The following is a 27,435-nucleotide window of genomic DNA, read 5'->3' on the forward strand; positions in this document are numbered from 1 at the left end:
ATGCACTTATTTGTGTGTATTGGGCGAAATAGAAGACAACAGGAACTGTCTAGCATTCAGAGCTGTGAAGATAAGCTAGTTCTTTGATCATTATATGATTTGTCTAGAGCTGATACTCTGAGCAAACGCTTCCAGTGCATTTACCCACATAAAATGACTGTATTGCTATAGGTACCATCTTAAAACAGTCACAAAGGCTGCTGAACACATCAGCAAGTCACAAATTCTAATCTGCTGTAGTTTTAATATTAAATGCATTATTGTCTGTGGTAATTGTTAATTTTCACAAATAAATAAATATAAATAAAATACAGTGTTTAGCTGAATGAATAGAATAAAGGACAGTATTTCTTCCACTACAAAAAAAACATTGTGTTATATAACAAAAACATTAGTTGTCATTGGCATGCAGCAGTGTTTCTAATTCAAATAAGATCCATCCAGCATCCTAAGAAACTTCTGAAGTAGCTAAGCTACAAGTTTTTGTAAAATTAAGCTAGAAATATCAAGCACTTTCATTGTTTTTTTAACACTCCAAATTGTTTACTTTAACACTCCAAAATATTTCAGAAATACTAAGAAGTTTGTGCAGAAGAAGAGTAATAGGACATGAGGAAGATTCAGTTAACTTCTAATTAAACTCAAAGACACACAGCTTTTCTATTGCAATCTCCTCCCCATACACTGCTCCATCAAATTCACTGAGCTGTTTTTGTAGGGCATTCCACATTGTGGTTTTCATTTACCTTCAGCACAAACACGTTTAGAATTTTTTGTGAAGCATATTTACTCAGTATTGACTTTTCTAGCCTGTATCATCCTTCATACTCTAACACACAGGAGGAAGAAGAAATGTATTATCATAATTTTTGAGTTTTTTAGAAATATATCCACATAACAGAAGATTTTACAAACGGGCCAGCAGAATCTCAAGATCCCACTGGTGAATGTGAGGCTGCAAAGGAGCATTCTAGCTGATGCCTGAGAGTGGGCCATGTATGCAGGGCTCTCAGTGGTAGCAGGGCACTGGACCTGTGGCCAGTCCACCCTTTATGCCTGTAATTGCCTCACACATTTGTTTAGCAGCTATTCTGTAAAGGTTCAGGCTTCTGTACACCAAGGAAGCCTCACAGGACTATGCAATATGGAGTAAATGCAATAGTTCTGGATATCACATGGTGCTTACTGCTGATGGAAGCAGCCAACCAGTCTGAACACACTTTAGTTCCCTTTTCCTCCAGCACTTCTTGCCTAATATCCTGTGGAGAGCAGTTACTGTTTATGATAATGAAACCCACAAGTGTATCTTGTGAGAAGCAAGAACTCCTCTGTGAGAAGCAGAACTCCTCTTTTGCAAATAGCTTGTTAAGTTGATACACCCGTGGATTGTTTCAAAATACTGGAGAGCTTTGGGAAATTCAGGTAAACTGTTGCACATGTTCTTCTTAAAAATAAGCATGGAAATTTCCAGAAGAAATAGAATCAGTACAAGGTATTGAATATAGCTTAATTAACTTGTAGATTTTACTTAGTTTAGGAGCTGAAAAGATGCTAAGCTGACAAAATGGACTTTTCTCTCTCAGAGTTTTGTGATTAGTTCTCTGAAATTTTACTAAAAGTTGTCCTGTTTTAAGTGGCCTTTTCATTTTGAATAATAGCAGAAATGGTATCACTCAAAGGCAATTATTTTTTATCCCCTTTGCATTATTTGTTGTTTGTTAGATTATGGGTAGGGTATAAATTAATATACTATACTCTGGGTTGAGATGTCAATCGATGTGTTTTGTTAGTAGTTCGCCATAGAAAGTATTTTCCTTTCCAGGTATGAGTCAAAATGTGACTCAGTGTCTTAAAATTGCACAAAATTTCCTGAAATTCTCAAAGTAATGGTAGGAACTTCACAGTGACAGGAATTCAAATTTTTCTTCCTTGAGATTTGGAGCATTCACTTTAGTGGGATAACCAGACAAGTAAGATATTCATAAGACAGTTACTGTATATACTATATATACATATATATAGGTTTCTGAGTGAAATCTGTTTAATTTCTGGCAGATCATGAGAAAATTTACATTAATCTGAAATAAATAATTGATAAAGGGTATTAGAAGGTGCATGAGCTAAATAAAGTTTAAAAGAAAATTATTAGGTATCATGAAATTTTGTGGTTATATAAAACCATATTGCAAAAATGAAATTATTTTACAGAAATGGATATGAAGTAGTCTGTTTATATCAGATACAAATCCTTGATGGAAAAATTGAAGCCACCAGGCTTCTGTTGTTAAAGACCAACTTGCCAGAGGTTGATAATTCTTATTTTCACTTAAACAGGTACCAAAAAAGTCCATGTAGAAAGAAACTTTGTCATGAGCCTATTAGGACATAGAATGAAGAGATTATCATGCCTCTGTTGATACTTTGACTTCATGCATAGTCTTTGTCAGAAGCAATTTGGGAACAAGATGGGATATAATTTGGCTGTTCTGGTCAAGCCCTACGCCCTCACTCATCCTGGTCTCAAACTCATCTGGAGCTGGCCTTTTATTTTTCTGCAGTATGAATAGCTGGTCTTATGATTAGATAGGAGAGAAAAAGTAGCAAAAGAGAGATAAGAAAGGTGTAGAGGAATGCACAATTGAAAAGATACACAATACACTGCAACCAGGCTGGAATATTGCCTTGTCTAATTTTGACAACCATATTGTCCTCATGTGTGTGTTGTTATTTTCTTGCTGGTGTTAGAGGGATGTTTGCAATTATGCTCTTAGGGTAACTCAGGGGCTGTCAGCCTCTCACTGGGGAAGGCCTTAGATTTCTCTCTATCCTCTCCTTCTTAGAGGTCTTCCTTTAATAAAAATCCCAGACAGAAGAATAGCCTATCTCCTCATCCTTGAGTATTATCTGATGAGGACTCATTTCTTTTCATACCAATCACTGTATTAGCAAGTCTTTTGAGTCTATGAGCAAACTATGTCTCTTTCTCTTATTTTCATCGTTCTGCTACACACATTTTAGGTGCAGAGCATTAAAAATTCTCAACTTTACTTTCTAAATGCTGCAGTTACTCTTAGAGGGACTCTTGAACTAGTAATTACAGCTAGACTCAAGGGGAAGTAAAGCAGTTTGGAAATGTCTTCTGGAAACAGCAAATTTGTATAATGATAATTCTGAGGTGTCTGGAAAAGAAAGTAGTCAAGCAATAATTTATCATGAATTCAAAAGGGCACTGCCACATAAACAAAATCTAGACTGCCTCAAATCTACTAACTTCAATAGAAGTTATATCAGATATATGAAGTTGCAAAATCATTTCCAGATCTGTATTTTTCTACAGTTCTGTGTCATTTTCCTTGCCATTTTCATCCATTTTCTTATTCCTTCTATCTTGCACACAGGTTAGAGCTCAATTCCTTTAGTGGTTATTAACTTCTGTGATTATTTCACTATTAAAGAATTCATAAGTAAGCATCGTTTTCTTCTTAAAGAGATAGTTTTCTAATCTTTATTTTATTACTCTCTAACAAACTCATCAAGATCTTGAGTTTCAAAGGGTATATTTATACCCCATTACTTGGGAATAGAAATGTAAAATTACAGTTGAGAAGAGAAAAGATGGGGTTTTTATCCTTTATAAATCAGATCTGCATGTATTTTGAATGAATTCTTTGTACAGTTGAAAGTTACATATTTTTCATTTGCTCAATTAATGCTTGTACACACACACATCTGCTATTCAGTTCACTGATCCAGTGTTGCTGTTTAAAGAAAGCCTGGCCTCAAGGGGAAGTTGAACTGAAATAATCTTTTGGCTTCACCAAGACAGGAAAGTAAATAATAAAGTTATATTTATTCCAAGGCAGAAAAAAAAATTAAAAAAAATAAAAAAATAAAAACACCAAACTTTTTTGTTGCTGCCAGTTGCAACTCAACTCAGTTGAGTTGCATACTAAACTCAGGAAGAATACAGTTGAATTTTTTTAATGTACCTTTGTGTTCTCATTACAGTGTACTTCTATACAGAAATGTGCAGCCATATTGTAAATTATGGAGAATTATGTTCATTAACACAGAAGTGTAACTAAGGTGTAGTGAAACAATTCTGTACAAGTTTAACTTGGTACCTTTGTGAGTCTCTGCTGAAGGCAGTGGGAGGCTCTGAAAGCTCTGTTGATAAAAATGTATCTATGGCATGAGAGCTAACACATAGGTATTGATCCAGATTTGAGCAAACACATCTGAATAGTGCAACCATCTTGTATTAAAAGAAATCTTACTGTGCTCCTTATGTGTTGCTTGCAGTTCAGATGAAAATTTGAAAAGCCAAAATATTTTCCACAGAGTTTGCATAGAGATCAAAGACAAAGTTCAGAAAATAACCCAATTGGCTTTTGCATGAAACTCCTCTTTTGCAAAGGCACTTTGCACTTTAGATGGGAAGGGTAGGGGGAACTTAATCTCTCTTCAGAATCTTTTCAAGTTCCCATTTCATGATTTATAACCAACTATGTGATAATGATGTAGGTAACTGCTGTCACTTCTGGGAAAGGAAGCACAGAAACTGTGGAGACTACTCTATGATCAGGGCCACAAACAAAAAAAAAAATTTTCCCCAGTTCCCCTCTGTCTACCTGACCAGTCAAGCTCTGCATTAAAATCTACATGGCTTCTAATGTAACACAACTTATGAAGGCAGATAATAAGGCAGGTGATGTACATTAAAGAAAAGCAGAAAGATTTCACTGAGTTTCTTACTCTGTTTTGATTCTTACTATTACCTTTACCAAGTAAATGAAAGAGGCTTTATTGTTAACTGTTATTGTTAATCTAATGTCACATGTCCAGTAACCTTTTCCTCTTGCTGGGCTTGTAAATATGCATGACTAAGGCAAGGTTTATTCACAGTGTTGGGAAGAAAGTTATTTTTAAAAATTCATTGACAAAATTCATTGACTCCTAACATGGCAGTAATTAATGGTTCAGTGCATTTGAAAGCTTGTATGAATGTAATTAATGTTATCTTGCTATTCCAAGTCTAGAAAACTTCTTAGAAACCATATATCATAATAATAAAATTTTCTTCATTGTCACATTCCCAGCTTCCTAAAGGTCTGCATGCTGAATGGCTCTTGCTTGTAAAAAGTATTGTCATTTGCACAGTACATTTTCTTATATTTCAAATAGAAGTAGCAAAGAAATCAATTTATTACTATGACTTTCAAAGGAAATGCGTAGCTGAACTGGCCAAGCAGCTGATCAAATACTAACTTAGAAGGTCTGAAAACTTCAGACATAAGCTATAATTATAGGATCTCTGGTGGTCTAGATTTTGTTACAGACCTTAGGAAAAAATCATTAATTCATACAAAGCCAAAAGAGATCAAAGACAAAAGGCTTTTTTATTCTCTAGCACTGAATTGTCTAAACTGGGTAAAATCAGGGCCTTGTGAGGTATTGTGGGACAAATCTTGAAATCTTAATTGATACATACACATAACTCTGAAATGTAGTTGTGTGTTCGTGAGTGTGTATGCATCAAACAGCTGTATATGGCTTAAACCTGATAATCTCCTTAGTAAGTATGTACTTCCTCCCTTCTTTATATGCACAAAAATACCCAGAAATGTGGTTGCTGGGTATAAGTTTCATTATGTCTCTCTTGTTTTAGCTGCATTTACTGTAAGTTATTTGTAGCTCAACACAATCAGTTTGGAAAGACTGAATTTCTTGGCAATGCCAAAAGACTGGGATAGTTACCTTTAAGTGGCAGAAGTCTCTCTCTATGTATATATAACTACTCAACTTAACAGTATTCATGTAATGAGACACAAACAGAAGGCAAAAGGAGCAAAAGCCCAATTGAACTTTTGTTATTGAAGCAAAAAAAAAACAACCACCGGGCACTTGCTGAACCATAGTAAGTTAATACACAGTTAATTCTTAAATGTCTAATCTTTTTTCTAACACCTGTTTATTAGTTTTGTAGCAATACTCCTTTGTTTACAGACAGATGATTCAGTTTGTACGATAAGCTTTACATTTTAGCTCACACAGGAAGTCCAGGTCCTACTTGTGAATTGTATGTATGAATGTATTTGCCATAGCTGCACCCCTGCTGCTGCTGTAGCTCGGAAGAGGACTTCTTGCTCCAGAGGGTTCCTGAAATCCTGCCCAGTGCAATGGGACCATCTCACTGCCTTTTGCTCACATCCTGCAGTATGATGTGTTTTATTTTTCCTGAATTTAAATGTATTGAACTTTTGGGTTCAGTTCATAATTAATTATGACCGGTCCTGAAACTTATTGAATTGGGGTGACTAATTAAAGCATCTATTTTTGAATTAAGATGGATTTTATTCTCTTGGAATTACTTAACTTCATCTTTTTTTTTAAAGAAATTTAGTAACTTTGACAATATCTGGGTGTATTGATTGTCATTTTAGTTTAATTTTACTTCACATATTTTCATTTGATACCCACACATGCACAGTTTTATTCAGATACAAAATGGAGAAGAGAAACAAGGACAAAGTGAGAGTGTGGGGAGCAGAAAGTAAGTAAAAAAATTGCTGAGAAAGGAAAGTAAAATTGGCACACACATACATCAACCAGAAGAATTTGTTTTCACAAAGGAAATTGCAGTTCTCCACAGAGTTAACAGGAATAACACGAATGTGGTAGATTCCCCCAGGTTCCAGTACAGGAACTTCTTATCACAGGCAAATAAAAATTTTAGGTAAATTGATTTTAATGTCACATGTAATTTCTTACATTTATTATGTATTCAGTTCACAATTCCAGAAATAAACAGAAATTATATCCAAAAGGACCTGCAGTACCTGAAAGGCAGCACCTGAATGAAAATTTTAAAATATCGTATCAACACTGAAAGGATACAACAAAATGCTCAGCTTCTCTTAACTCTACAGGAAGATGAGCTATAGCACCTCCTCAGCCAATCAGCAGTAGTAAAGCCTCAGACCAGGAAACTCTTTAAAGCACAGTATTTGTGAACATTGCAAGAGTACTTTCCCATTGCTGCCCTTTGTTTTTCTCTTCTTTATGTTTGTAGAATCCGAAGCCACGTCTGAAGTTATTAATGGAGAAATTTGAGAGATGTAACAGAGACACAGAGGATCCTTCAACCAGCCAACCCACCAAAATCTCAAGACAAGATATCCCCAAAGGATTACAGACAAGGAAAACAGCACTTGAGAAATATATAAATAAAGGATATACTGCGTTTTCTTCAGGACCCAGTACCCTTCACAAACCTGCTCAGCCTAAGCCTCCTCTGGCAGTCAAGCCTTCAAGTGGTGATAAAACAGAGAAAGATCCAAACTCACAACATTTGAACCCAGTGGCACAAAAGTTCGGTGTTCAGCTTCAGCCCATTAACAGAGGAAATGATGAAAAAGCTGGATGCACTAAATTCTCTATCAAAACTTGTGACCCATCAAAAGAGGACCCAAAGCCTTTGAACCCAAAACCTGCATGGAACAAGTTCCTTGGTCCTCCTGATAAAGAAAAAAATCCCATGGGACCAAAACCTAATTTAAATTTTGCATCACAGGAGAATGAGACAAAACCAGAATTTTTAAAAGTAGCTGCAGTAAAGGAAAAATTAAGGTCTGCAACACAAGAAAATGAGCCCAAGCCTACTGTTTCTAAACCACCTCTTGCACAGAAACCTTCTCTAAACAATGAGGTATCGCAAAATGAAGACACTTCTAATAAAAGTGGTTTTCTGCAGAGACAATATGGACCTAGAACAAATATACATGTACACCAAGAAGCAAAGGAAATGGGTGAAAATAGCAACTCTGCTGCAGAAACTCCAGGCAGTAATTTTCCTAAAATAGCTCTTAAGCCTACTGGCCACAGGTCCAGCTTAATAAAAGGAACCCCCAAACCTGTAGCAGAAAACACTGAAGAAAAGGGAAGGAGTGCTGCCAAGAACATCTTCCTCAACAAAATCACCCAGGAAGAACCAGGTTCTTCTCATAAATTCCATAAGATGACTATGGCACTTGCTGCAGAAAGACCATCAGGTGAGGATGAGGACAGGAGTACTAAAAGGCCCAAGCGGATTGTCTTGCCCCCAGTGTTCACACTGGGCCAGCCACCACAAAAGCCCAGCAGACCCCCCACTGTACACCTGGGAAAGTTCCAGAAGAGCCAGAAAACCAGTAAGTCCACTCTGTTCTTGTTTCCTTGGGTATTAGCTTTTTGATGCACTTAGAACAAGGTTAATTTCAGATGGGATCTCCAGTTCAGAAATAACATGACACTCATGCATCAGAAAACCCCGTGGTAACTTGGGCTTCTGTCTCTTCCATACAGAATTAAAATTATATTCCTCTATCCTTCAATGATAAATTTCAGGAAGAATGTTTACTCTGTTGGGTTTTCCTGTTTCTTAAAACCACTCAGATGCAGCTATAACTTGTGTTAGGGAGAATTTCCTCAACAGGCATTTAAGTCCTCATTTAATGAAACAGATCAAACTTAGATGCTCCAATTTTAAGTGTAGTTAGTGAGAAAAGGAGATGCCCGATGGTGTCATTCAGAGCTCTGTAGTTGCTGACAGTGGAGTGGAGCTCCAACTCCATACTGTGCATTGTGGTACATGAGGTACATTAATGTAATTTTCTTGATACATAATTTATGCTTGTACCATCTTTGTCTAGAATACAGCATGGCTTGTGTTTCAGCAGTTCTGAATACACATAAGGCTGATCTTCCTGAGGTGGAAGAGGTTCAGAGGGGCTATGGCAGCATGAAAAAGCTCAGAGCTGATTTCTCTTAAGAGAAAAAGCCTCACTAAAAACACAGTGTCTGCATGCAGCTGTATGTGGTGTTACTGTTAATTCCACTCAAAGATTAGGAGTGTATTGGTAATTAAAAAATTGCCTTCTTGTCAGCTGTTGTGTTCTGGTTTTCCTCTGTTAAGGAAATGCTCTCACAAATCCAAAATCCAGTCAAGATCCTCAAATGGGGCAAATTTTTGAATATCTTTAAGGCAGATATGCTCATTTACAATCCTAATACAGAAAGACAGCATTTTCAGCCAACTACACAAGTATATGTTTTGGCTATGTAAGAAGAGTAAGAGCTTTGCTAGTTAAAACCTTGAGAAAACCTGAGAAAGGCTGGAAACACAGGAAATGACAATTTATTTAAAACACATTTTTAAATTTAAGTAATTAATTGAGGAATCTTTATTTGTTGTTCATTGTTTACTCAGATTTTTTTTCTGGTCCCATTCAGTTATAGACACAAAGCATTTTTTTCATTCTCTTTTTAAAACTCAGCATAAGAAATATTTAGCCTGTGCATTTTATATTAACACTGTGAGCAGGGCTGTAAGAATAATATCAGAATTTTTGTTAGGAGGGTGTCCAGTTGTCACTAACCAGGGGTAAAAGCAGCCACCACTCTGACAGTCATGGGAACATGAGCTAAGGATGGAGCTGCCCAGCATGGTGGCCCAGGTGGTTTTCCAGTTATGTTGCAAAATTCACACAGAACTAAGTAGAAATTAAGAATCAGACATGGTCTTCTCTATCTCACAGTCATAGGGGCAGGTAAGGAGTGAAGAGATTTAGAAACCACATCCATGAGAAACTGTCCATAGTATCCTTGAACTTCAGCTTTCACTCAGAGAGAATCATCATTTAGATCTTGATATTCTGTTTGGTTTTAATTAAGGCAGCCCATTTTGATGTGGCCAGAAGTCTACACAGAACAGTTCTGGTGGACAGACAAGTTGCGCTAGAGTGAATCCTGAACAAACTCCTTTTCAGCTCAAGTTATTCATTGTTGATGGGTTTCTTGGAACATGCATAACAAAATCTACCTACTTTGGAAGGGCAGTTAAACTGAACTGTGGTTTTTTTCTTAACTGTCATTTCAAGAATCAAAGTCATGTCATGAAGATACCACCCTCAGAGCATAAATTCTTCCTGTTCATTAATGTGTTCTGGTGAACAGAAGCTTTCCATAGTTGCTTAATATGCTGCTGTGGTTCAGGTACTGAAAATAAAGAATAATAAGCAAATGAAAATAATTTTGCCATTCAACAGAGCTTTCTGAGATCTAATCTTTGGAGCTTTTGGTCTGTAATAGGGCAAAAGTTAGATTTTGTGTTGTTCTTTGAGAGGAGAAAACCTCCACAGACAGTGGTTTTTACACTTGTGTTAGGGGCATGTGCCTACACTATAGAAAACCTTGTATCTCCTGATTTAAAACAGGAGTTTGAATTCTGCTTCCTCAGAAGTATCAGCTCACCTCTTTTTCTTTGGTTATTATCCTTTCCCATGAAACCTGTTTTACTGGTTTTTGAAAATAAGTATTCACTGGGCATGAAATGACATTAAATATTAGAGGCTGAAGGACTTAGCTTTGACACAGCAGTCTTAGTTAAGTGTGGGAGAAGGATTATAAACATCCACCGTGCCTGCATGAAATGAAGGGATGTTAGTTTCATGTTGGCGTTGCTGTGGATTAGAAATTTTCACCTAATCCTGAAAAACTTTTCATAAAACTTCTGTAGATACAAATGTCTTTTTCAAGTCTCGCTGTTGAAGTGCTACTGTTTTCCAGTGAAGGCAGGCTTTAAGAAATTCCTGTCTGGGCCTGCAAATAAATGGCAGAATAGTAAATTGCTGCGTATTGTCCCATTGCAATAATTTTCCATTAGGGGTCATATTTACCTCAGCTAAGGATCAATGAGGTGCATGTGCCTTCTGTGTTCAGAAAACAATAACAACTATATTGTTTTATCATAAACATCCAAGCCTTAGAAAAAAAAGAAGAGAAACAAAGTTATTTTGCTGACAGCTTTCCATGTGAGGCCCCAGCTGTAGTGTTGCTTTCCAAGGAGAACTGCACTGAACGCAGTGGGTTCATACAGGTACAGGTGGCCACGCACATAAAGCCAGCCAGAGGCTGATCCTCCAGTGCTCTACACACCTCTGCACAACTCCTGAACAACAAACACCAGGGCTTCAGTTTTACTCAGTGAAAAAAAAGTGGGCACATGCTGTCAGTCTGCTTCAGTCAGGAAGAAAATTCCTCAGAATTTTTAAGAGTCTCCACAACAAAAAATATTCAGGCTGTGGAGGAAACTCTAACACTCTGGATTTTTTGAAGCATTATCTTAAAAGGTCAAGGATCTGTCACGTAATTATGCTAAAATATGTGGACAAAAGTGTAAATGAAACTGCCAGTATGGCTTACAGCATTGAAACAGATAAAAAACTTTGATTTAAAAAATAATTCAACCATCCTGGGAGAAATGTGAATGAGACAGTTATTTATCTGTGTTATTTAGTTAGTCAGTTGGTTAGTTAGTTAATTTGCCTAAGAAAACAGATAAAACAACATTGAGTGTTTCCTTGCATGTGATTGCTCAGAGTGCAACTTGCTTCTGTTGTGTATAAGGAAGGAAAAGTACACAAAACTGACTGCAAATTAATATTTAAACTCATTGTGCTTGATTATTGCCTTAGCTAAAACATTCTGCAACATTTTCCAAATGTCTTAGGCTATATTTTTATTTTTAAAGAAATAAATTGTATCCATTTAACATCAGAAGACAGCTCTCCATTATGAATTGTCAAAGCTTCTGCAATTGGCAGATCTTCTCCTAAGTATCTCCATTTTTGTTTGTTGTGGCTCATGTTCCATACTTGTTCCTTTAATTATCTGATTCTAGAACATTAAGATGTGAATTGTTTACATCACAGGATGCAGGCACAGAAATCTATTTTTTCTCATGTATACACTTGTTATAGCCTACACATGAAATCTGGAGTTGTTTCTTCAGTTGACAGCTCTAAATCCCATTGAGTAAGCTAAAACCACTCCTAAATGGAGGCTTCAGAAGCTAAGGAGCAGAATTTAGCACTCAGGAGAGAAACCACATGAGTGCACCTATCAATTTTGGTAAGAGGTTTGACATGTAGTTTGAACAGCTTCTGGTTTGAATCAAAGTATATGCATAACATATTTGCTTAATAGGTCTGGACCTCTGCAAAGGACTGAATGAAGCACAGTGAGGTGTTATGCTCTACTTGAAACCATTGCCCACCTTCCAACAGGGTCAGTGCTGGATGGATTTAATACAGTGCCTTAAGGATTACTCTACATAAAATAGCAGACAAATGAAAAGTTTCAACTGCAGTTCAATTTTAATTTAATTTCGTGTTCCTTTTTAGATACAATCTATGCTAACACATCTGCAGTTGGAAAGCACTTTCCTCATGCCGGTCAGCATTGTCCAGAAGAAGTGCAATTCTTTTGGACCCCTAAAGAATTAGGAATATCTAACCTCATATTTTGTCACTACAAGACTCGGTCCTGAAAACTTTTACAAACTGAAATACTTTAGGCAAAACTGTGAGCCTTCTTCTGGGAGTAAGACTATGTTCATGCTTAATATTTTTCAGCCCTCAACCTTAAATGTAAATTTAGATGCTCACTTTCATGTGCTCTATATTCTTCATCCGTTTGTCTCTACATATATGGAAGGGGGAAAATCCCCTACCTGGTATGGGGCCTAGGACTTAATATGTCAAGTCTATGATATTTTTGAGAATATAAGGGTTAGAATAAATGTTAAACCTTCTGCGAAACATCCTTAAGGTAGTCTGTGCATGTGGTGTGGAAAGATTTTCCAATTGAGACCAATGAGTTTTCCTTTAAAAAGGACAGATTCTCCACCTTCTTTGATCATCTTTTTCATGATGTTATGAGCAACCATCAGTAAAGTGAACTGGAAAAGGATGGAGACTTAGGTCTTCATTTCTCCCTTTTTCCACTTTGTCTGAAATTCCACCATTTTGGAACATAATTTTGTTTGCAAGCAGGAGATAATCAAAAGCTTAACTACCTAACTGGGAGGAGAATCAGGAGAGATGAGAAGAATAAAAGAAAACTCATAAAAGTTTGTACCCTGGCATTTTTAAAAGTAAGGTCTGGACTCGAGGAGAGCAGCAACCAGAAATTTTCCGTGCTCTTTGTTTCCAAGGTGTCAGCAGCGTCGCAACAGAACTTTGTTTCTACAGTGTAACAGCACTGTAGAAAATCAAAAGCACTGAGCTTCCGCTCTGTTGTAAGTTTACCTGCTCGCTCTGAACAGCTCCAAAGCAGCATAATAGTGAAACCTGAAACCATGGCTTGTATCTAAACGAAAATGTGGTTAGGAAAGCAGAGCAGAGCACAGCTCTCTGCACATTACAGATTAAGTAGGAAGTAGGAAGTGGGTGATCAGTTGCTGCAAATGTTGCAGGTTCTTAGTAGACACTTTGTAAAACCCAGAAAGCTACCCAGGTCTTGCATGTAGAAATGGTGAGGTTCTTTTTAGTAAAACGGAAAGGCATATTGGGTTTGCAGAGTAGCTCAAAAGCATTTTGCTTTATAAAAACGTTCTTTTAAAGACTTTCTGATGTGCAACTGCTTAAAAAATCCTGAAGTCATTTTATGATGAAAACTATAAAAATTCATGAAAAGTTTTAAAATTACAAGCACTTTTTCCCCACAGAATATTTAAGTTTCCTTGTAGCACCTGCTTATTGTCCAGTTTTCTTAACATTACTAAAAGCAGGAGTCAGCAACAGATGAGGAGCTCACTGCACCAGGGGTCAAAGGGAATAAGGTGTCACCAAATGCCATACTCTAGGCCAAAGAAAGAAGGTGGGTTTTTTTTAGAATGCAAAGTCAATAATAAATTTTTGCCTAGCATGTTGCAAGAGGCTGCATTGTTATAGAAGGGTTTTCTTACATACATATATATATATGTATTTATACTGTCTATTTATGGTGAAGCAAGTATGATGAGGCCACTCAAAATTGAATGTAAACAGTGCTATGCATTGCTGCTCAGTTCCAGTTTTATTTAGGATGCAGTCTTGGACAGAAACTTCTGGATAGAGGCAATGGATAGGCTGGATGCTACGGCCTGATACATTAAATATCATTAATAGTTCAGTCTTTGTGTTTAAGCCTGGACTATTTGGAGACTGGAGGCCAGGCTAATGCATTTGCAAGGCAAATCTATTGCAGATAAGATCAACACAACTGTTCTGAGCTAACTGGGATTTCTAAAGTGCTGCTGGCTTTTGGAGCACTTATACACTGCTGCTGCAGTCCAGCCAAGTGTGAGAAAAATATGAATAGCTGAAGCCAGACCACACTCTGCTAGAGCAGGATATTTGCCTTCTTCAAGGGCGATTATCAAAATTACTATTTTTCATTGCTGCCAATTTAAAGCTTTGTGCCAAATAAGCATATTCTGTTTCAATACTGATTGGACTGAACAGGTGGTTTTGTATCTTCAGCTGATGCATGTAGAACTGCAGGCATGAAGGCTAAAAATATGTGGGATTTTTTTCTCTTTGAAAGCTTCTATTCTGCTCAGGTTGATAATTGGATGTTCACCTTCTTCTGTGTGCCAATCTCTCATCCACACATCGATATACCCTGGCATTAATGGAGGCAATAAATAGAGATATATCATTTAGGTTTTATGAATCCCTTGCACATGAGTCCAGCTCATTTTTCAATTTTGAAAACAGGGAACCATCTGTGACCAAAGGACAGGTTCCCACAAGATTCCCATCCCACCAAGTAATGCTTGTTCCAGGTGTATTCCATTGCAGACTTCAGGCAGTGCTAGGGCTTCCCTTCTTTTTGCCACATATTTATGGTATAAGCATCTCAGGACAGAGTGATAAAGTCTCTCAGGACAGCACTGAAGGTTTTAACAGGGTGAGAATGGCCTTTTCTCACTTTGCCCTGAATGTTTTTGCTCACATAGAATTCACAAGTTCTGAAAGAGCCAGCCTTCTGATTTCTACTGATTTCTCTTTGAGTTTACATGGGAGAGGCATAGAAATGCTCTTTTATGCAGGTTGATTTCTTCTGCTGTTGAACACTGAATATCTGGACATGAAGAGAAGATGGGATCTTTCTCTAGATGTCACACTGGTGAACAAAGATGTATTAGTGTTTCCCTTTCACAAGCCAAGAATGCCAAGGGTCAAAGTCACAAGTATTGCATCAAGACAATTTCAGTGTCTTTCACTTCCTGATAAACAAACATTCCCAAGAATGTAAGGGAACTTATGGCCAGTGCCCATATGAAAGCTATTTGAGAAGGCTCTCCAAGAACATAAAATAGATTTTTGCAGTGTTCTGTACATAGTTGAACTGTAAGTGCTGAGGATCTGGGCATGATTAAAGAAGTTTAATGCCACAAGCAGCAGTATAATGGGATATTTCGGACATTCTGTGGACAGTTTTTATGGCAAGTTTCTCTACACAGCTGCAGTGCCTTTTCTTCTATTATTTTGTTTCTATTATTTTGTTTCTATTTGACGAGCTTCCGTTTCTGCCTCTATTTATTCAGTGCAGCAAAACATGTGAAAAAGCTGAGAGTCCTGAGAGGAGAGGCTATTTAGAAACCAAGGTGTTACCTGTCAAAGCTACCACATAGTGACCACTCTTAACACTGTTTACTGTGATACTGTGATGAGAGTGCTTCATGTGCACGTGAAGCCAGGATGTAGTTTCAGTTTAATTTCTTGATCTGAGTGTCTGCAGCTGACTACTGTTCCACTATCTCCACAGAGCTTTTCCATGTTTTTATAGTACCAAATGTCCCAGATAAAAAAAAAAAAAATATATATATATATAGGAACTGGAGTCAAAATTAAATGCTCCATTAAAACAGGAAAAAAAAACCACTATTGAAATGTTATGTTAGCTTTGGCTCAGCAGGCCTGATTATTACAATTTTTTTTTTCCAAACAGCTTTTCAGCATGTCACTTTCCTACCTAAATCACTCCACAATTTCTAGTATTAGAATTTAAGTATTTTACACCTACATCAGTCTCGGTCATAAGTGTAACTAATTAAATTAATTAAAACTCCAAAGGCAGAGAAGAGTCAGTTCTAATAGAGAATAAAAAACCAGTATTTCCATTAATATGATGCTCATTTAGTTACTGTTAGATTTTAACAAACTACAAAAATTAAAAAGGACAGGTTGTTCAGACTTTATACTTAAAAATAAGTTCTTAATCTAAAATGCATGTGGTGTCCTTTCCTGGCTCACTTTCCTATTGCCTGGATTTGACTCTCAAGAGACATCAGATGAAAGAAGTATTATGCACAGAGACTTGGGAAGAATTTTTACCTTAGTCCTAAAAGGACTTATCACAAGTAATACAATATGAAGACAAAAGGTTCATATGCCTGTTGTGCACATACACAACACTCTGTTAGGACAACATAGAACCATAGAAAAACTGATATGGGGTTCCCTATTAAAACACAAAAATAAATGAGAGTATTAATACTACTATTTAACATGGCATTCAGGACAACAAAACAAAACAACAAAAAACCCTGACCAAACAAACCAAAAAACAGACTCCTTTCTGATTGTTTTCTTTGGTTAGAATCTAGAATTTATCTGGTGATACATATCAGTGGTATTCATCTTTATAAGAAGTTTTAGGGCAATGAGGAATTGTAGTCTGTGGATGAATAAAGACTGTGAAGAATTAAATGCTAAGAAATTGTTTGCAAATATTCAGATACAACAAGAGCACAGTCATGAGTTTGCTTTTATTCAAGTGCAATTGTACATATATAATAAAGAAATGTAAACCATACCTATGAAACAAGGTTCTGTAATGATTTGGAAGAAAAAATCAAATTATAAGCAGTTTGGGTAAGGACTAAAATGAGATACAAGAGTATGATGCATTAGCGTTATCAGCTTCTTGGAGTTTTACCTTTAAAGAATTTTCAAATAGTTACAAAGTTTCTGAATAAAAACATTTTGCTCATGGGGTATTAGTTTAACAGTCAGGAATCTGCACTTCCAAAATAGGAGGAGATGACAATTGCAGAAAATACTGAAACCCCCTGGATGCAATCAGTAGACGTATGGCCAGATGAAGAATGACTTGCAATTTTCATCATTACATGTGACAAACAAGTGTATGCTCTGTAGAATTCCAGTACCAGATTTTCTGCAGTGTTGGGAAAATTGGAGAGATAACAGAAATAGCTATGAAATAATTGCTATGTGGGGAAGAAAAAGAAAAAAATAAAAGTACCCTTAAATGAGATTTGAAATGTCAAGGCTTTTAAAATCATTGAAAAGTCATCTGAGTTATAATTCCAGTGGTGTCAATACCTTTTGGGTATGAAACAGTAGTGATAAAAAGTCTTTTGGCCCTGTGTGCAAAGGTAAAAATAAAAGTAATAGAACCTGAAGCCTGAGGAACTTAGAAAATAGTAATATGCAGATTTTAATAGTAAGCAAGCTTAAACAAGTACCACTACAAAAACTCTGTAGTATTCTCTCTTGTCAACACCTCTCAAACAACTGAAAGATACATTTTGGCCAAAATGTTACTTTAGTATAGTTCCAGCTGTTGATCTCCAGATAGCAACAAATATTTCAAATGTGATATAACACATGGGACAGCAATCAAAGGATGTCAGCAGTGAATTGGAAGGGATATAAAGAAATTGTTTGTCGCTATGTCAATGTCCATCCCAATGTACAGTGTAACAACTGTACTAGAACTTATTTCACTGTTAGAAAGTGCTTTCTAACAAATGTTTCATGCCTTTAAGCATGTTACTTATTGCCTCTTCACTATGGAAAAGAAGAGGGGAAAATATAAATTATTCCTTTCTTCACCACCAGAGACTTAGGTATTAATTTTGTTCTACCCCAGTTTTACCACATTTCTCTAAACCGCCATCGTTTGTTCAATATATTCAGGAATTTATGTTTTCTAGACCTCATTCTCACTATTCTCCTTTGGGTACTCTCCAGCTGACATTGACCCTGCTGTAGCCTCCTCAGTACTAAAAGAAAGGATTATTTCACTTGACTTTTGGATTATTTTGGACTAATTTTAAATAAAATGTTAAAAAAAATAAGTGGTGCAAATTTAATCTTGATATGTCTTAAATGGTAAGGATCTTCTTTTGTAATATGCATGTTCCTTAATGCACAAACTACAAAAGAATTCATTTGTGTAATCATCCTTGTTGGGACTATCAGTATTTTGCTGTTTAAGTAATGAAGGAACTTAACAGGTTTAAAATGCACCATTGTATGCTGACAAGTTGGTCTAAGCATCCATGAAGAAATGTTTATCCATAATTTTTTTATTTGTGTGCTATTAAGGAGAGAAACTGTCAAGGCTAGGTAATTTCACTTTGATTTCCATGTGAGATATGGAAGGGTCCATCCTAAAGTTACCAACTTCCCTTTTTCTGTCTATCATAAGGACAGAATTCCAGACACCCAATAAGCTAAAAAATTCTTCCAATGGCTTCTTGCAATTTTCAGTCTTGCCATTAAACTTTAGTAAATATTTGTCATTGTTCTGTGTTTTGAACCACTATTTTTTCAGTGAGGTTATCATTTCCTTTACTTGACAAGATTTTAATCTCTTGCAGGTGTGAACTTTAATAAATTCTCCAAAAAGAAGGAGTTTCTTCTCAGCCGTAATTGATTTCAACAGAACTCTGAATGGTTTTTTTTCCCACTGTTCTCATTTTCCTTGGACTTTCCTGGATTTCCCACTGTTTCCTTGGACTTTTCTCCATGCAGATGGGGATAGTTCTTGTTTGGTAGATTTTAATCCACTAATATTTTTTTAAAAAATACTTCAAAAACATCATGGCATCCAAACCCTGATTTAATTTGCTTGTGTAGAATAATTTCTCTCAAAATCAACCCTCAGAGCAGTAGTTTAGTTGTGGCTTCTGCAGGGAGCATTAATTCAGTGCAGCACACATGCATACCAGCTCACTCATGTGATTGTGGCTTCTGTGCCTAATGCACAGCACCATCAGTTTTTCAGTTTTTGAGGCTACACCTAAAGGCTACTGTTGAGGGTGTAGCTTCTGTGCAGCTTCACAGACTGCCACTTTTCAAATCTGAGCTTGCTAGAAAAGTCCAGACTTCTACAACTTATATTAAAAATGTATTTGAAGATGTTCGGAGACTTGTACCTCTCTCTATAAAGGACAAAATATATTTTTGTCTCTCATCCCTTCCCTTAAAACTCTTTTTCTGAGCAAGAAAATCTCAGCAAGACTATGTCAGTGCTCATATGAAACTCTGCAGCTGGTCTTTTTAAGCAAATTGTGGAATTAAATTGTAATTTACTTTAAAACACAAGAATTAATATATTGGATGAACTGTGCTGGTGTTGTGTCTAGTTCATGTCTTAGCAAAGGCATTTTCATGGCAGTGTACAAGGAGAACATTTTTGAATGCAGAGCCTCCTTCTCTCTAGTGTGCTAAGATAATGCAGCAAAAATATCTAAGAGCAGGTTCAACAAAATACACTTTCTCTGGGCTGTGTGCAGGACTGATATGTTACCCGAAAACTTCACCAAACACAGCAAAGTTTCTTCCTCAGGTGTTTGTTTGATAAATTCAATCTGTTCTTCTATATTTCAGATCCTAAAAATGAAGATTTGAAACAGAAAACACCTTCCTCAGCAGCACTTGCCCCACCAGTACCTCCATCACACACTGCTGTGCCACCTCCTCCACCAGCCTTTCACCCATCCCTGCAGGTGCCAGCAGCTCCCAGTCTGCCTCCCAGAAACAGCAAGCCCAGCTCCGAAACAATGTGAGTGAACATAAGCCTGGTGACCTGGCCTTACCTTTTCATCATTGTTTCTCTTGTCCTTTGTTTAGACTTTAAACCCAACAAGTCAAAGTCTCAGAGATATATTTAGTATTGAGAAAAGGTTGGACGTACTTTTGCACTGTAAGAAGCCTGCACCTGTAAAAATGGTTAAAAAGTCCAACAGATTCTTTCCATTCAGTCAGCCCATCTGCTTATGTTATTTTTCGTACCATGCTCTGAGTGCCTTTGTCTCACTTTGATGTTTTTACTCTGGATCAAGGTGGCCCCACCTGAAACACTGAACCACAGTCAGAGAGAACAATTTAGAAAATCTTGTGTGTACTTAAGCAGGATATAGGGCTCAATAGACTGTTCAGCCTTTGAATAAAATAGATAATTAAAAGCAACAAAAAATTGGTTAATGAAAATGTAATCATAAAACCATCTTCATAGGTTTCACCTCTACTTTTTCATACTTACAGAAACCTAGAAAACGAAGAAAGTTATGATGATGTTGAATTTGTTTCACAGGGTAAGATGCAAACATTTTATACATTTTAATTAATGGCTACTGGGAGAAGCTCTAAGCACTTTGTATTTATAAGATAAACAAAAGTTTATTGTATTCAAGAGTGATTTGTGTAAGCAATTATACTGGCTCTGCTGCTTTATGGGTGAAGATGGTTGTTGCATAACACTAGTGGATCTACTGTTCTGTGCTTAATATGACAGACTCTCAGAAACTGCTTTCATTTTCTTTCTTCCACCCCCCCACCCTCTTTTCTTTTCTTTTCTTTTCTTTTCTTTTCTTTTCTTTTCTTTTCTTTTCTTTTCTTTTCTTTTCTTTTCTTTTCTTTTCTTTTCTTTTCTTTTCTTTTCTTTTCTTTTCTTTTCTTTTCTTTTTCTTTTTCTTTTTCTTTTTCTTCTTCTTCTTCTTCTTTTTCTTCTTCTTCTTCTTCTTCTTCTTCTTCTTCTTTTTCTTTTTCTTTTTTCTTCTTCTTATCTTTCTTTTTGTTTTTGTTTGGTTAGAAATATGCTGGGCCCATACATCACCAGATCTTCAAACCTGGATCAAAATGAATGCTGCTCTTTCAGAGTTGACATTGTATGGTCTGGTGAAGGAGGCACTGTTTTATAATTTATTAAGAAAGAAATTTAAAAAAAAAAAAAAAAAAGATGGGTTGACTGTGCTTTTACTGTCACTTTGTGGTCTGAGGCAGTGAGAGGCAGTGAATTGTACCAGGAGGAGCAGACAAGCAGATTGTGACACAAACAATTTCAATCTGCCTTCTGCTTCCTCCTTGGTGGCACTTGGTCTGTGCCAGGCATCCTGTGCATCATTTAGTACGCTAGCCATCCACGACTCACAGCACCGCAGGCTGTACAGCTGGAACAGAGCTTTCCTTACCTACCTGCCTGGAGAGTAAGGAGGAATCAGGAGATTCACAGAATATCTTTTCCTGCTGCCCAGGGCAGAGGCTGGCTTAGGAAAAGAGCTTTCTCCCTACGTGTTCAGCTGTTGAGCTGGTGCAAGCAATTTCTTTGAGGCCTCTTTCAATTTATTAGGTTTTTGACAATTACTTGTTCATATAAATAGTGATTTTGTAAACAAATAGCATAGGTAAATTCACTAACATCATTGAAGATGTTTTAAAACTAATTTTCCACTTTTAAAATACATAGTGAAATGAAATATGCTCTTGTAGATATTTTTAGTTTGCATTGTTCTACAAAAACAATCTAGAAAATTTGAATTTTGCATTCATACCTTCATCAAAAAATAGAAGCCTGCATAATAAAAATTTCTAGTTAGTATCACTGATGTTATAGGCAGTTTTAAATAGTTAATGCTAGAAGGAATTGTTTTCTGTACAAGAAAAGAAAATAAATGTCCTGGTTTGTTTTTTTTTTTTCCTGTAGGTCATGGAAATACACAGAGGGTAAGTACTATCCAGCAACATAAACTTATCCTTTTTTAGCAAAAACTTACAAGTTTAGTGAAACTTCTTCAACACCTTAGACAATTACTTGAAGATTCAATCCAGTGTATCCACAGTAAGTTGTAGAAGCAATTATTTGTTGTGAAGGATAGAAATAAAATCAGAGAAGCAGAGTAAATTGGAACAAATTATCAAAGCCGGCTAGACACCAAAAATGTATTTAAAAATAAAATGGAAAATTACATCTTATATTACCACTGCCATCTCATTTCATTGGAATTTTCCAGAAATAATAGAAATAATGGCCCTGTTCCATTCTGGTTATAGAATATTTCAGTTAATATGTCAGTTAATCACAGATTTTTATCAATAGGTTTAAGCACCTGGCTATATAAGGACCCTAATCTGAATCCCATTTAGACCCTTAGCATTCCTGTTTAAATAGGGCTAACCCAGACATAATGGCACTGAATCATGGCAGTGCAATCATCAGCAATGATAGAGTTTACAGGACACACTCTGTAATTAAAACATCCATTTTGGATTAAGCAATGTGCTTAGGTGATTCTAACAATCCAAGACTTCATGATGAGCTATGATATTGTAAAAAAAAATAGCAGAAATAAAAGAACAGTGCATTTGAATAATGCAGTAACTTGTTTTGGGAAGAATAAAGGTTATTTGCATTTTGCTATAAAAGTTTTTTATATAGATTGTATGAAGCGCTTATATAGCAGAATAAGTTTCTTCATGTCTTTCCAATTGTACTTAGACCATTGAAAACGGATTATTTTTTATAGGGTCAAGAAAGTGATGGAGAGATGTATGAAGATATTAATGATATCAGGTAGTAATTCTGAACTCTATAACCTATTTTATCTTTATTACTATCTTTTCTAATAGGTCTATTTAATCTGGCATAAAAGTGCCATTCTGCTGCAGTCCCTGCCAGGGATTACTGTCTTCATTCATTTCACCTGGAGAAAGTTTGGCTGTTAGTCAGAGTCTTTCCCAGTTAGACCTGCCATGCCCCGGCTTTGAAAACTCCTGCAATTAAATAATGTAGTAACTGTGATTGAGGTAACAGAATTCTGATTTCAGATCTACAGAGTATGTCTGAACCACTCGTTTGAATTACAGCCTAGGAGGAAAAATAAGCTCAGCCCCAAGGTATTATGGTCCCAGGTAGATCTTTTGTTGTGGTTTTTATTTATTGCTTTTCAAATAAATGTTCTTAGAACTCTTATGAGAGGCTGGATTGACAATTTTCAGCACCTGAGTCAACTAGTACAGCTACAGAGACAGAATACAAGCTCTAATTTTTTTTCTTCCATTTAGACCTTTCCTTTGATGACTCTCACTGCCCCAGTAATGTCTAAATCTATGGGATTTACTGTATTACAATAGCCAAAGAAAAACTCTAAATCCCTCTGAATAAGTAGTTGATGTAGAATATTTCAGATGTACAACAATTTTCAGCAAAAATTTATTGTAGTAAGGGGCTGCTTACTCTATCTGTTGCAGCTACATTATGGTTTAGAATCTGTAGCTTCGATTTCACTTGAAGAAGTCTTTTTTTATCACCAACAATTTTTTGTTAGCTTTGGGTATGGTAGCTCTAAGGAAGATTTTCTTCACACATTCTATCCTGGCAATGCACTTTCAGATCATCAAGGGGAAAAGAGAAGAAGCAGGACAAAGAAGATAAGCGAAGAATGGATCAAGAGAAGAAAGAACAAAAGGAAAAAGAAAAGAAAGAGCATGAACTGAGGAAAAAGTTCAAAGTAAGCTTTTTATTTGGTAATGTGGATATCAGTATGCAAGTAGCATTATTTAGCATTGTTGAGTTCCAAACACACTTTTCACCTGGCTATGAAACTATTTGTTCATAGGTAGGTAGTAGTTCATAGTAGGTAGTTCAAACACCTGCATAAATTCTGAATAAGGGTTTAAGCTACCTTTCTTTTGTTTGGCATATGTTTGGATGCAAGCTCTGCATTGATGGATGGTGAAGACTGTGTTTACAGTTTTCATTAAATTACCTTCTCACCTTTTTTCTATGTAAGAAAGCTTTAAAATCATCCATTTTCACTTTTCAGTTTCTAATCATTAACTTCATTAGAATAGCATCAAAAGCCCTTAATAAAATTGGGAACTATATCCCGTACACATAGTGTTATTTGCTTCACTGCAGTCAGAGACAAAAGTATTTAGCCGTTTAAAAATTTCAAAATTGTATTGCAACACATTCCCCTTGCCTTGGTAGAAAGGGACTTACAGTAAATTCCAGGCTAAATGAGTAGGAGGAAAATAAGACTTGTATAGGAGAGCAACAGTCATTCTCTGGGGCTAAATGATGAGACAATTTTTTCCTGGTTTAAATAATTTTTGCATAGCTGGTGGTCAGCATGCTCTCACAGCTTACAAGTCTGCCAGTCAGTTTTTCTTAACTAATACCCACCCACAGTTCTCCATTCTGCTACTTTTAGTGTCACTGTACACAGTGGACAGCTTTGTTTTTCTTCTTATATGCTCTGCACAAATAAAGCCATAGTGAGTCACATCATGACCTTGGTCTGCTGTGGAGAGCCTGACATGAGTTACGAAGCAAATATTAAAGGTACACATAATTAATAATAGTGAGTTAGCTAGTGTTTATTAGGTGCCAAGACTAGTTTTTAAATCAGTCACAAGAAGTATAGACATTAGTGTACAGAACGCTTTTAGCTTATAGACCGTGCTCCTGCAGCCATTAAGGTATTTTATTATTCTTAAACAAATATATTTTATATGGTATATTTTATTATTCTTAAACAAATATATTTTAATGCACATTTTCTTTCCCATTTACTGGCCACTTATACAGGATAGATATTCCTGATTTAGAATTGGCCAGAGCAATAGGCCTCTGAAATATATATCTTAAAGTCACAAATACAAAATCCTAAAATGGCTTCTTCATAATGTGAAGAACTCACAAAGTGAATCCTGAACATCAATAAACAGTGTGATCATCTCTTGTGAGTACTTGCAAGATCATTTACAGAATAGAATGGTAAACACAAAGCATGATGTGGCAGACCCATTAACATTAATATTAATGATATTTACTCATATGACTTGTGACAGGAGTACTGTGGCCAGCAGGATCAGGGATTGTCTGATTGTTCCCCTGTACTTGGCACTGGTGAGGCTTCACCCTTAATCCCATGGCAAGTTTTGGGCCTGTCACTCCAGTGAGGAATTGGAGTGTGTCCAGAGAAGGGCAACAGAACTGGGGAAGGGTCTGGAGCACAAGTCCTGTGAGGAGCAGCTGAGGGATCTGGGGCTGTTTGCTCTGGAGAAAAGGTGGTTCAGAGGGGACCTTCTCACTCTCTACAACTGCCTGACAGGGAGTTTTAGCCATGTGGGCATCAATCTCTTCTCCCAAGTAACAAGGGATAGGAAAAGAGGAAATGGCATCAAGTTGTTATAGGGAATATTTAATTTAAATATTAGGAAAAATTTCTTCATGGGTTGAAGAAATTTCTTCATTTCTACAAGGGTTTCAAAGGATTGGAAGAGGTACCCGGTGAAGTGATAGAATCACTCTCCGTGGAGGTATTTAGAACATCTGTAGATGTGGTGCTTAGGGCCATGGTCTAGTTGAACTTGGCAGTGTTAGATTAATGGTAGAGCTCAGTGATCTGAGAGTTCTTTTTCAACCTAAGAGATTATATGATTCTATGAGTAGTTCTGCTGGAAATAAATGGAGACACTCATTGGAATTAAATTCATAAAAGATGTCATAGGCTAGTTTGTTGATTTTAATCTTAATATTTCTGTGATTTTGCCAGTTAGTTCTTCAATTGCTATATTGCCATTCCCCTCTCTTTTAAATTCTGATTTTTAATTTAAGCTGTATAATTGGAGCAGGAGGAAGGCTTTCTGTTTATTTGCCCACACTATTTCAAATGTCAATGAAACAACCATCAATATCATTATTTTTACTTTTTTTCTGAATGCCTAGGAAAGAACTAAATTTTTCCACATCTGTGATATCTTCTGTTTCTTCTTCAGTTAACAGGACCCATTGAAGTCCTTCATCAGGCACGAGCTTGTGTTGACCACAAGGGAGGGAGGAATGAACTGACTGTCAAACAGGGGGATAAGATTGAAATCATTCGCCTCACAGATAACCCAGAAGGAAAGTGGCTGGGCAGGATAAAAGGATTCTGTAAGTTCTCTTTCTTCACTGTGCTCCTGAATGTTTCACTGTATGACAGCAAATGTGAGCATTACACCAAGGACTAGCCCTAGCATATCTGAGTTACTGGCCACCAAAGTAAATAATTACCCCAAGTCACCCTTCCATCCTCAGACAGCATATGAGGCACAGTTCATAGCAGGGAGTTATTGCACAACATAATGTAACACCTATAGGCACTGGAACAAGTTAGGCACAGTATTCTGGGACCTTCACTGACATACTGAGGGTTAATTCCCCATCAGCAGCCTTCAAATAGCATCAGAACTCAGCTCCCTGAAAGTAACAGGTATCGTGTTTTTTCATCTCTTTGTATTAAACATAACATGGGTATTCTTAAAATAGAATTAGAGCCTATAAGGGCCTGTTTTAAGTGTTTTTCTTGTTCCTATTCCTATGGAAAGTTTCTAAGTGGCTTCTAAGTTTTATTTTCTTTGAAATCCAAGATGTTTCTCCTATTAAGGTGTAAGTATCATCAGTGGATCTTTGAGTATAATGAGGTTGATGATCTGGCTCCTGGGTTATAAAAGGTTGATCCATAAAATCAAACAGAATTATTAAAAGCACTTGCTTGACCTTTAGGGGAACTAAAATGCCAATAAAATTAGTAAGACAGTTCACACATGTAGAACAGAGTTCTACAAAATTGTAGATGATACCAGCTGAGCAGCTTGTAGTGATAGATATATACAGATAGTAAGGAACTGACTGTCTTTCATACAAAGAGAATCTGAGAGAGCTGAAAGGAAAATTAAGAGGTATCTTATAATTGCTCATAAATACCTGGTGAGAGGATGTAAAGAAAATGGAGCCAGGCTCTTTCCAGTTACCCAGTGACATTGCAAGAGGCAACAGGCACATACTGAAACACAAACATTCTATTCACACAGCAGAAAACACTTCTTTTACTATGATGCTGACCAAGCAAGTGAAAATGTTGGTCAAAGAGGTGAAGGAGTCTCCATCTGTGGAGATCTTCAAAACTTGACAGGACACAGTCCTAGACAACTTTCTCTAATGGAGGATCATGTTTGTTTAGAGAGATTGGCCAAAATGATCTCAAGAGGCAAATTCCAATAACAGCTTTTCCACAATGACTTGAAGTTGTGAAAAAAAGTCAGTTACATGAATCATTTTGTACACAGTAAATCAAACCTTGGTGAGGGCTGGGAGAAAGTTATTTTCTAATGCATGTGCAGTCCATTCATTAATTTACTTTTCATTAATTAATTCTTGCAGCAGCAAAACTTGAAGCTGTACAAAGCTTCTCATTGAAAAGTTTCAATAATACAGATCAATTTTTTACACCAATGCTTCAGCCTTCCATGTTCACAGGCCAGGTCTGTGAAGACCAAAAAAAAAAAAAAGAAAATTAATTCTTATCATTTAACTAAGATGAAAGATCAATGTCTTATATTTGAGAGGAAATGCACTAAAAACTGCATTCACTCAGAAGACGGAGACTGGTGAATTTTCCATTTTCAAAAAAATGCATGATTATTTTTCACTTTGCAGAAATACACTTTTGCACTCTTCTGTACAGGCACTATGCCTGTTAAAAATTAC

At 36.4% G+C, this 27,435-nt stretch overlaps 1 protein-coding gene across 1 annotated transcript in view; it reads left to right on the forward strand.

Annotated features, from left to right (window-relative positions):
* Nucleotides 1-1,289: 1,289 nt before the first annotated feature.
* Nucleotides 1,290-27,435, forward strand: part of FYB1 (FYN binding protein 1) — a 40,811-nt gene continuing 14,665 nt past the window's right edge. The window contains exons 1-8 of the mRNA XM_021552128.2: nt 1,290-1,422; nt 7,073-8,189; nt 19,509-19,683; nt 20,166-20,215; nt 21,604-21,623; nt 22,424-22,470; nt 23,290-23,407; nt 25,683-25,839. Of these exons, the coding sequence (XP_021407803.1) occupies nt 7,100-8,189; nt 19,509-19,683; nt 20,166-20,215; nt 21,604-21,623; nt 22,424-22,470; nt 23,290-23,407; nt 25,683-25,839 (1,657 nt within the window). The 5' untranslated portion in view covers nt 1,290-1,422; nt 7,073-7,099. The remainder of the gene's footprint in view (nt 1,423-7,072; nt 8,190-19,508; nt 19,684-20,165; nt 20,216-21,603; nt 21,624-22,423; nt 22,471-23,289; nt 23,408-25,682; nt 25,840-27,435) is intronic.

The sequence above is a fragment of the Lonchura striata genome, chromosome Z (genome assembly GCF_046129695.1).
Source record: "Lonchura striata isolate bLonStr1 chromosome Z, bLonStr1.mat, whole genome shotgun sequence".
Lineage (NCBI taxonomy): Eukaryota > Metazoa > Chordata > Aves > Passeriformes > Estrildidae > Lonchura > Lonchura striata.